Source organism: Phascolarctos cinereus, unplaced genomic scaffold, assembly GCF_003287225.1.
Source record: "Phascolarctos cinereus isolate Bilbo 61053 unplaced genomic scaffold, phaCin_HiC Scaffold_4;HRSCAF=312, whole genome shotgun sequence".
NCBI classification, from domain to species: Eukaryota; Metazoa; Chordata; class Mammalia; order Diprotodontia; family Phascolarctidae; genus Phascolarctos; species Phascolarctos cinereus.
The window spans coordinates 378,275,508-378,287,594 of NW_027555847.1; the positions used below are offsets into that span (position 1 = coordinate 378,275,508).

General features: G+C 35.9%; 1 protein-coding gene across 1 annotated transcript in view; it reads left to right on the forward strand.

Annotated features, from left to right (window-relative positions):
• PSTPIP2 (proline-serine-threonine phosphatase interacting protein 2) overlaps positions 1-12,087 on the forward strand; it is an 81,919-nt gene that overhangs the window by 42,489 nt on the left and 27,343 nt on the right. The window contains exon 6 of the mRNA XM_020985759.2: positions 4,089-4,151. Coding sequence (XP_020841418.1) covers positions 4,089-4,151 — 63 coding nt within the window. The remainder of the gene's footprint in view (positions 1-4,088; positions 4,152-12,087) is intronic.

The window sequence follows — 12,087 nt, forward strand, 5'->3', positions numbered from 1 at the left end:
TTCAAATAGAAGGAATTACAGACAGGCTCACACAAGAGCTGAAGGCTTGTACTAAAAATGAGAGAAGAATTCAGAATACAGTAATATTCCAAAAGGCAAGAGATACAGGCTTACAACCAAGAATAGCTTGCCCTGCAGTGCTGAGTATATTCCTTGGTGGGAGAAAATGGATTTTTAATGAAATAGAGAACTTTCAAGTATTTCTGATGAAAAGACTATAGCTGAATAGGAAATAGGGAATATAAATACAAGAGTCTGGAGAAACCTTGAAAGGTAACTTTAATTGTAAATTTAATTTAATTAATTACTTGAAAAAGATAAAGTAATTTGAAGGAGCTGTATAATGATGTAATGATAGCATTCTAATGGGGGAGAAGAAAAAAATGTCCCTTCAGAACTTTAATGTCTTCAAAGGGTATTTATTGTGTATTTCAGTAAGAAAAACCAAGGTCTTGAGCAGTATTAGTTCTATTCTTAGGTTTTAAGAGAAAGAGAAAGGAGGGTAAAAGGAAGAATATACTATTGTAGAAAGAAGGAAAATGAGGGTGGAAATTGCTGCTTCTCATAATTAAAGTGTGTGAGGTGAGGAATATACAAACATGTAGAAGGAGATGGGAAGCAACATCAGAAAAACCTTCCTCATCAGAAATGGACAAAGAAAGATTTAATACACAAAAGTTTGGTGTAGAAATACATCCAACTCAACATGGAAACAAGTAGAGATAGGAAGAGGAGGCATTTAAGAGGGGGGATAATACCAGGGAAGGAATAGTCATAAGCAAATCAAACTTTCTGTTCCTGAAGGGGTGACTAAAAGGAAGGAAAGAAAAGATAAAAGCAAAGAACTAGATCTAAGGAGCTGCCTTAGATTGCCTCTTAGACAACTGGGGAATGGCTGAACAAATTGTGGTGTAGAAATGTAATGGAGTATTATTGTGCCGTTAGAAATGATACATGATTTCAGAGAATCTTGGGTAGAATGAACAAATATAGTTAAGTGAGCAGAACTAGGAGAGCAATTTATACAGAGACAAAAACATTGTAAAAGAAAGCAACTTTGAAAGACTTCAAAACTCTAAAGATTACAATGACCAAATTTGTCTCCAGAGCACCTATGATGAAACTTCCTGGAAGAGAGGTGATGGATGCGAAGTGTAGAAAGAGAGATACAGTTTTGAACATAGCCACTGTGAGGTTTCCTTTTCCTTGGTTAGGCTTATTTGATAAAACTTATTATTTTTGATTTTTTCTTTTGGTTAATGTTGAGAGGAAGATATTAATGTTAATGTTTGGTTAATGTTGAAAGGAAGATATTAATGTTAATGTTTGGTTAATGTTGAAAGGGTAGCAATGGTGATGTCAAAAAAGAAGGCTATTGTGACAGTTTTAAAAATGCACAGAAGAGACAGAAAGAAGTTCAAAAGGAAGCAAAGAAAAGAAATGCAGTTTTGAAAGTAATTTGTAAACCCATATTAGGACTTTCAGAGATAAAATTCCACAGGGGCATTTTGTTAAGCTAGTGAACACTTGAGCCATTGTTGCCCCCACTGTTCTATACCAATTTTAGTTCAATAAAACAGATGTTAACTTTGCAAAAAAAAAAAAAGAAAGTAATTTGTAAATTTCATTGTTTACTTAAAAATAAAACCCAAGATGTGTGCAATGGAGATTCACAATGTTTTATCAGAAGTTTAAGAAGGTTCAAGAAATTCTAAATTTTAGTTCAAGGACACATCAACCACACAAGACAGTACAGAAAGCCTGAATTATTGAGGAGACACAATATAAAAGGTAGATGATGATGGAAACAGATCAGGGCTATTGGAACCTGGGTGGAATTCAGCTCATCCCACTTGAGTCCCAGAAGGAATGGTATACCCAGAAGAGTGCTTCCCCAAACCAGTCTGGTGGACTGTTATAGGACTCTTGTCTGGGTTGGGCAGTACTAGGCATAGGAGGAAGGAAGCTCTGGGTGGTGACTGGTTTTGATTCATGCTAGTGGGGTTGGGGAGGGAGCACACTTGAGGACTTAGCAGCTAAGTTGACGATCTGTTACCATTGATCTCATTCTGACAAGGTGACTTAGAGCTTCTTGTTTATCAGATTGGGAAGCACCATGGTTTCATATAGAATTCTTTTTCTGTATCTGTTGTGTATGGAAATGGTCTTTTTAGCATATGTCTAAGTTCAAAATTTCTTAAAAAAGAACAGAACTCCAGTGGCCCCTATTGCTTCTTAGCTCAAAACCAAACTCTTTTCTTTGACATTTAACATTCTTCACAATCTGGTTCCAATCAAGCACATTACATATGAATCCTCTTCATACATTCAGTGATCCAACCAAACTGGTCTTGCTGTTTCTATACATTGATTTCCATCTCTTATCTCCATTCCTTTGCATAGGTCATCACCCATGCCTGGAATGCCCTTCCTCTTCACCTCCAAATAACAGAGTCCCTAGCTTGCTTCAAAGACTGGCTCAAGTGTCCCCTTCTATATGAGGTCTTTCTTAATCCCTCCAGAGGCTAGTGCCTCCTCCCCTTGAAATTAATTTGTATTTATAGTGTGTGTTTGTGTGTGTATGTATGTATATATGTATACATACATGTGTACACATACACATATATCACATATGCTTACTTGGAGCCACAAAGACACAGAGTTTAAGTACTGGCTGAGATCCTTACTAGTTGTGTGATCCTGGGCTAGTCATTTGATCTCTCTCAGCCTCAATTTCTTCATCTTTAAAATGGGGGTAATAATGACATTTACCTCACAGGGCTGATACAGTGAGATAATTTATGTAAACAGATTTGCAAACCTAGAGCACTATGTATTTATTGCTATGGGTGCACTTTGTTTCCCCTAATAGATTGTAAGTTTCGTGACCATAGGAAACTTTTGTCTTTGTATCCTTGGTTCCTGGCATGGTGCCTGGTATATAGTAGGTGCTTAAAAATGCTTATCAGTTGAGTGATTGACTGAAATGGAGTGGTATAAGAAAAGACTAGATAGGTGGTTCAGAGATAGATAGACAGATATATTTTATCTAATAGGTCATAGGGAACCACTTATGGTTCTTAAATAACGAACTGGCATGGTCAGCCCTATGCATTAGGAAGATTAATTTGGTAAGTGTTTGAAAGCACTATTGAGAAGGGGAAGGAAGAGTAGTTGGATTATCAGTTCCTAGGAAAATAGGATTGTAAGCTTTCAGTCTGGAAGGTCGTGTAGTCTAACCTCCTCCTTTTAGGATTAGGGAAACTGAGGCCTAGAAAGGTTGCCCAAAGTCATGCTGGGGAAAAGTGGCAGAGCAGAAATTCAAATCCAAGTCCTTCCCTCCTTCAAAGTTTTTCCTAAATGAATAAGTTCATTGTCAAAAAAAATGTCTAAAGTCTAAAATCAACCTTTTTTCCAACTTAGTATGTAGACTATGATGATAGAACGAGTGAGAGCTGCCTGTTGGCAGCATTAATTGTGAGGAGAGGAAGGACACGAGAGATCCTTGTGACAGCAGAGCCAACAGGACCTGGCAGCTCACTGGGTGTGAGGGAGGAGGGAGGCTGGAGGAGGAAGGATGGAGGACGGAGGAGGGAGGAGGAAGAGTCAAAGAGGACTTGGAGATTTCAAACCTGGATCGCTGGGAGTGGGGTGGTGCCATCAGGAGACACAGGAACATTGGAGAAAAGGATGAGTTTTTGTTAGAAATTGGATGGAAGTACCCCAGACATTTGCAGAATTTCCTTTCCTATAAATCTTCAGCTATAAGAAAAATATTTAGTTGGGAAGATTTAAGCATGACATCACTTATGGGTATAGGGGAAGAAGACTAGATGATCCCTCAAAGTTTTTTCTAGTCCTAATATTTTAGGAACACAAGGCAGCAAGGTTGGGATTAAAAGATGATTTGTAAAGTGGCTTTTTGATTTGTTGAAAGGCAGAAGGACAAAGGTACTTTCATGCTATATTAATTTCAGTTTTCTTTTTCTATTTTGATTATTAATTATTTTTGTCATTATTATTTTGACTATTGTGATTATTAATTTTATGATTAATTATTAATTGTGTTTTTGTTGTTCCTTCTACAGATAGAAGTTTTGATGGATAACATGCACAAACAAAAACAATTACAGTATAAGAAAACTATGGAAGTGAGTAATCTTTTGTTTTTGTCTTTTAAAGATGAGCAATCTTGACGTGAGACATGGCTTATTGTTGGGTATAGAGACACTGCCTTTGAGTCAGGGAAACCTGGGTTGATGTCCTGCCTCTTACACTTACTGTTTGGATGACCCTAAGAAAAACACATACCCTTTCAATGCCCTGGCATCTGATTCTCTAAGACTTATAAGTGGAGAAGAGATTTGTGCCAATGTGCACGAGGAGAGTTTTTTCCTGATGGGAGGTTCCCTGCGTCAATGAAATCACAGGTCTAGTTACTCATCCCACCCCCAGAATTATTGATATATTCTTGAAGTCCTGTGGCATACCTAAAAATGTTTTATTCTGAACTTGTTTTCCATTTGAACTAAAATTTTAAAATTAATAAAGGTATTCATAGCCTTAGATGTCAGATGAGTCTAGTAGGAAGATCAGGAGCCTGGCTTCTAGACTTGGTTTTGTCACTAGCTAGTTGTGACTCTGGGAAAGTAACTGAAGTTCTCTAGGCTTCCTTTTCTTCATCTGTGGAGTGAGGAGGTTGGACCAGGTAACCTCTAAGTGCTCTTGCAGCCCTCAGCCTCTGATCTTGTGATCTGTTTCCCATCTTTGATATCACAGATAGGAAGACTCTAAGAATTGGCTAATACAAGAGATCTGGATGTACAGGCATGGGAGACAGAAGTTTCCAAATAGAGAAGTTCTAGATAGACAAAAGTAGCAGTAGGAAGGGACATGTTTAGGATAGACATCCTGTTTCAAAAGAGACTTATGGCTGTAAGAGAGCCCCCTACCCGAATCTAGAGTTTTTGAACTACTGTGGGGCAGTTTAGATGATGACTCAAAATCCACTTTGGTATATTTCTTAGTTGGATCTTCTTTACCTCTTTCTTCTACCTCTAAAATTTTATGAGTATGTCTGTACTGCTTCAGTTCATATAGCATATGCCTGGCTCTTCCAGGTTCAAAATTCGATGTTTCTGTGCCTGTAGAGATCAGTTAGGCTTAGAATCATAAAATCTTAGAGTTGGAAGAGCTCTTATGGGTCATCAAGTCCAGAGTCTCACTTAGCACAGGAATTCATTCCACAATATTCTTGACAGATGATTATCTGGTCTCTGTTTGAACACTTTTTAATTTCACGGAGTTCGTTGCCTTAAAAACCAGCTCATTTTATCATTGGAGAGCTCTAGCTTTCAGAAAGTTTTTCATTACAGTTAGTCAACATGTAATTTTATGTAACCCATACATTCATCTTACTTCTGTCCTCTGAAGCAACAGAAAACAAGCCTATCCTCTGCCTTTTGTATGACAAAAATATGGTGGGAAGTTGCAAAGAGGCAAATAGAGGCTTGATGCTAGGAAAAGCCCCCTAATAGGGAGAACTGTCCACAAGTGGCATGGACTGCCAAGGGAGATTGTGGGTTGCCACTTCTTAGAGGTCTTCAAGTAGAGGTTGCCAGGTATGTTGAGTGGGGGTTCCTTTATGGTATGGACTGGATGAGATGGTGACTAATGTGCTTTCTAGAACTCAGACTATTTGATCCTGTGGCATCCCGTCAGTATTTGAAGATGGTTTTCATGCATGATCACTACATTGTAGGTTTTGCTTAACTGCTCTACTTTATTATAAGGAAAGTTTCAATCGCAGGGAGAGTGTTGGGATCTTTTTCAGAAATGTCTGTGATATATAAAAAAAGGCATCAATAAAATGCCTTTGAAATAAAATACATAATTAAAATTACTTTTCGTTTAAAAATAAATAAATAAAAGTCAATTGATGCACCTTCGTGAGGTTAACAATCAGTAAATAAAAAAAGCTGTAGACACACATATGGAATTGTTTCTAATCATGCAGTTTTTTTATTTACTGGTTTCCACTTACCTGCTCATTTTAAAATGTTCTTTTCTTATGCTCTTTTTCATATATTTGAGTAGCTGTACTTGCATTGGAAGCAAAAATAAAAAATTATTTTTAAATTTTTTATTGTTTAATTTTTAGTTTTCAATAATCACTTCCATAAGTTGAGTTTTAAATTTTTCTCCCCCTCCCTCCCCTCTTCCTTCCCCAAGATGGTGTGCAATCTGATATAGGCTCTACATATACATTCCTATTAAACATATTTTCATGTTAGTCATATTGTAAGGAAGAATTAGAACCAATAGGAGGAACCACAAGAAAGAGGAAACAAAACAAAACAGAAGAAAAAAAATAGCAAATACTCTGCTTTGATCTGCATTCAAACTCCATAGTTCTTTCTTCTTTGTGGATAGCATTTTCCATCATGAGGCCTTTGGTGATGTCTTAGATTCTTGTATTGCTGAGAAGGGTTAAGTCTATCAATATTAGTCATCACACAATGTGGCTGTTACTGTGTACAATGTTCTCCTCATTCTGCTTACTTCCCTTAGCATCAGTCCATACAAGTCTTTGCTGGTTTTTCTGAAGTCCACTTGTTCATTGAAAAAAAACTATATTTTTTAAAAATAAAAAAGAGGAAGCTTTTCACGATCTCACAAGCTTTCTTTATTCCAGGCTAAACACCCATGAATCATTAATTTGTCCTTTAGATACCACAGTTTTTGTGCTCTTCACTGTCTAGTTCATTCTTCTCTGGAAATGGCCAGATTTATCTAGTAAATCTTCTGAAAGTGTAACCTCCATGGGGCAGCTAGGTGGCACAGTGGATAGAGCACCGGCTCTGGATTCAGCAGGACCTGAGTTCAAATCCAACCACAGACACATAACACTTACTAGCTGTGTGACTCTGGGCAAGTCACTTAACCCCATTGCCTAGCAAAAACAAACCAAAAAAAAAAATTTAACCTCCATAACTGGACACAGTTATAACAGTTCCATATATGGTTTGACAAATTACATTTTACAGTGGAAACTTTACCTCCATTGATAAGGATGATATATTTCTAACAATGGAAGAGAAGGCAAAATTCACTTTTTAGTAGCTCTTTTGTACTCTATTAAGGCTTGTATTCAACTAAAATCCCCAGATCTTTTTCGCATTAACTTCTGCTTAATTGGGTTTCCACTTATGTACCTAGGAACTTGGTTTTTTTTAACCTAAATGTAAAACTTTATGTTTATCCCTATTCATTTTAATATTGCAATTTGTGCCCATTGTTCTAACGAGTCTAATCCATTGCAAATCTTTTACATATTAATTCTGTCTCATAATGTATAGTTAACCCTCACAATTTTGGAGAAGGTAAGAAATGGGGGGAGTATTTCATTATATACAAGACACAATATCATTAGGAGAATACTGGTATTAACCAAATGAAGTAATATTTGTAAAAAGTGCTTAGCAAAGTACCTAGTACATAGCAGGCACTTGATAAAAGCTTACTTCATTTCAGCCATGTATCTAACAAAAGGGATATTATTATGCCTTCTATATATTGGAAAATCATGCTTTCTTGTCGTACATCAAAGATCTTGACAAAAAAAATGTTGGAGCAGAGAAGACTGAGAGCCCTGCAGCACACAACTAGAAACCTTCCTCTAGTTGAGGTAGATAATTATCTGTAATCTGTGTGTTAGAGGTTTTTCTAACATGAAGGGATCATATTCATTTTGGAGATTTTCAAATTCTTTGGCTCCCAGCCCCCACTGTATAAGGTGATCTGACATCATCTTATATACAGACATCAACTTTACTTAGAAAAATATAATTTACAAAAGAAAGAAAATATAATTGAAAGGACCCTGTGATCCCTATATACATCTAACACACCAGATGCCTTTTCCTAGAACCATCAATATTTTGGGGATAGCAATGTTACACTCAGCTTGTCCACTGTTACTATGAGACCAATCAACCTTCTTTACAGGTCATCTGCCTTCCTGATTTTTTTTTTAATTGTAGGGTGCCTTTTTATAAAGCATGTGCAGATAGCCTCTGCTGGCTGTTGAGCTAGAACAGCTAAGAACCTTTTTTTCCTTTGTTTTTGCTAGGCAGTGGGGTTAAATGACTTGCCCAGGGTCACACAGTTAGTAAGTGTCAAGTGTCTGAGGTCAAATTTGAACTAAAGTCCTCCTGCCTCCAGGGCTGGTGCTTTATCCACTGCGCCACTGCCCCCACCCTTTTCTTTCTTTCTTTCCTTCTTTCCTTCCTTTCTTTCTTTTATTTTTGAAAACCTTTTAAAGAGGAGACAACCTCTGACTGTGGTTTTTTATCAAGAAGGCAGAGAATAACTGTGCATATTCTGTACAAAGTTAGGTGACATTGTAATAGCTCACATTACATAGCACTTTGAGGTTTGCAAATTCTTTCCTCACAATAGCCCTGAGAGTTGGTTAGTAAGTACGATTATCCTCAGTATATATATATCATGAAACCAATGCCCTGAAGAGGTTCAGTGATTTATTTGTGGTCAGATAGCTAGTTAGCATCTGGTTTAAATGCAGGTCTTATAAATCCAACTTCTCTACTCTTTCCATCACGTCACATCGCTTCTGGTGTGCGAGGCATCATGGGCAATAGGCTTAAAGGCGGCCTACACCTGCCATACATCTTTCCATTCACTTCCGGGTCCCCCTAATTTGTAATTATTCTGAAATCATGGTATTCCATAATCTACAAATATATAGCATCACTGAGAAAATGCTGGGGTTAACCATATGTACTACAATTAGAAGATTATTGTGTCATAAGAAATGATAAACTTAAGGATATAAAGAAATATGGAGTAATATGGGCATATTTATTTTTTTATTTTTAAATATATTTTATTTTATTCTTTATGGGTTTTTTTAAATTTTTTTTTCCATATGCTTTTGAGTTGAAAATTTTTTCTCCCTTTTTCTCCCCCCCCACCCTCCCCAAGACGGCGCACAATCTGACATAGGCTTTACATTTACATACCCATTAAACATATTTTTACATTAGTGAAGTAAGTAAAAATTAAAACCAATAGGGGGAACCATCAGAAAGATGAAACAAAACTCAACTGAAGGTAAAAATAAGTGAGAACAATTCGACTTCCATAGTTCTTTCTTTGGATGGGGACAGCATTTTCCATCCCGAGGCCTCTGGAGATGTCTTAGATCCTCGTAATGTTGAGAAGGGTTCAGTTTAACATTCTTAGTCATTGCGTAACGTGGCTGCTATTGTATACAAAGTCCTCTGGGTTCTGCTCACTTCACTCAGCATCAGACCATATAAGTCTTTCCAGGTTTTTCTGAAGTCAGCCTGTTCATCATTTCTTATAGCACAATAGTATTCCATTACATTCATATACCACAACTTGCTCAGCCATTCCCCAATTGATGGGCATCCTCTCAATTTCCAATTCTTGGGCATATTTATATAAAGTGATAAAAGCAGAATCAAAACAACAGTGTACAAAACGACAGCAACAGTCATCAGATTCATCATAACGATGAATGCAACAAAATCTGGAAAAGCACACAGAGGGAAAAAGGAATTCAAAAGGAGACACAGAAATGGAAAAATGTTGTTATTTATCTTGTTATTTGACCTAGTGGATCAAGCACTAGACTTCAGGGCCAGGAGACCTGAATTTCAATCTTACCTCAGACACTTACTAGCTAGTCGATCTGTCTGCCTGAGTTTTCTCATCTGTAAAATGGGCATAATGATAGCACTTACCTCACAGGAGAGTTGGAAGGACCGAATGAAATATATGACGTACTTTGCAAACCTTAAAGTGGTACATATATGCTAGCCATTGTTATTAAAGTTAATATATACATTAAAATCAAGCTATAAGTAAATATTCACTATTTTATATAAAACTCATTGTTTTTTTTAAACCTTGTTCTGGTTTGTGTATCTAAAATATAATAATCACTAAATTTACAGCACATGGCTTCATCAAAAGCAAGACATGTCAGATTGGCCTTATTTCCTTTTATGACTGAACAACTATATGTGTATAGTAAGGGTCTGATGTAGACAAAAAATCCTTCCATTTCAGCACAGCATTTGACAAAGTATCTCATGTCTTGCCTATAGATAAAATTGAAAGTTAGGTACTAGATGACAGTACATTCAGGCATATGTGGAGCTAGTTGAGTGACCACATCTAAAGAATACTCATTAACAGGTTGGTGGTAACTCAGCTCAAAGCCTTAGGGATCTGTCTTTGGCCCTGAGACGTTCGACATTTTTATTAGTGACTTAGATTAAGTTATAATTGAAATGCTTGTCGGAATTGCAAATCGCGAAGCTTGGAGAGTTAGATAGATGACAGGATTGGTTTGCTTTCTTCGTTTTTAAACATCTCAGTAGATAGAATTTTGGTCTGAATCTACTCAGATGAAATTCACTAGAAATAAGTAAAGAGTTCTATGCTCAGGTCAATATACTATGCTTGAAAAACATAGAATGAAAAAAGTATAGTTGGATAACAGTTCCTCTGAAAAAGAATTGGGTGTTTTAGTGATAGTGCAAGCTTTTTTTTTAAAAAAAGATTCTTTTGATATCTTTTTTATATCACTTAGATTTTCCCCGTCCCCTCTCTCAAAGAGCCATCCTTTAATAATGAAAAATTTGTTTTTTTTATAAGGAAGGAAAAAAGTAAAAATTCAGCAAAACCAACCAATTCATAAAATATCCTAACATCATATGAAATATTCCACTCTTGTAGACCCCTCAGTTTCTGAAAAAGATTGGGGTGAAGTATCTTCTTATATCTCTTCTTTGGGGGCACATTCTTTATAATTTTGTACTATTAATTTTTAACTATTTCGTGCCTGCCATTTTTTTTTAAATTTACCTTGTTGTAGTTATTGGGTATATTGTGTTCTTGGTTCTGCTTACTTGGCTTTTCAACAGCTCATGGAAGTTTTTTTCATGTTCCTCTGTATTCATTATATCTGTTATTTCTTATGACACAGTAATATTCCACAACATTCATGTACCACAATTTGTTTAGCCATTCTCCTATCGATGAGCATCTACTTTGTTTCTAGTTCTTTGCTACCACAAAAAAAGTGCTGCTATAAGTATTTTGATGTGGTCTCAGCTTTTCTTTTTGTCAGTGACTTCCTTTGTATATATGCCTAGCAGTGGAATTTTGTGATTAAAAAATCTGAACATTTTAGCCACTTTATTTGCACACTACCTAATTGCTTCTCAGAATGGTTATGCTAATTCACACCACTAGCAACAATGCATTAGTGTGCCTATCTTTCCACAACCCCTCCAACATTGACAATTTCCATCTTTTGTCATCTTTGCCAATTTGCAGAATACAAGGTGAAACTTCAGGACTGTTTTGATTTGCTTTTCTCTTATTTTTACAGTTTCTTAGCACCTTCATATAGTTGTTAATATTTTGCAGTTCTTCATTTGAGAACTGTTTATTCATATCCTTTGACCATTTATATATTGAGAAATTTTTTTTATTATATTTGCATTTATAGTATGTATTTTAGTTTCAAATGTTTCTGTTAGTTGTCTCCACATCTTGGATACCAAATTCTTATCAGAAACATTCAATATAAAGACCTTTTTCCTAGTCAACTGCTTCCCTTCCTATCCTATATGAATTAATTTTATTTGTACAGAAGCTTTACAATTTTATATAATCAAGTTTCCTATCTTATCTTTTGTAATTGCATCTGTTCCCTCTTTGATAAAGAATTCCTTTCCTACCTATAGCTAATGAAAGGATATAATATGTTTGTCTTCTAATATTTTATGGTATTTATATTTAGTATTTAGATTTTGTGTATGTTTTGGATTTGCTGTGGAATATGGTATAAGACATTAGCCTTAAGTCTAATTTTTTCCAGACTGTATTCCAATTTCCCCAGTTTTTATCAAATAGGGACTTCTTTTCTAGGTAGCTTATGGTTTTTGGTTTATTGAATATGGAGTTATTTGGTTTCATTGTTTGTCATTCTTCTTTGTTTAATCCATTCTTCTTTGTTTAATCCATTCT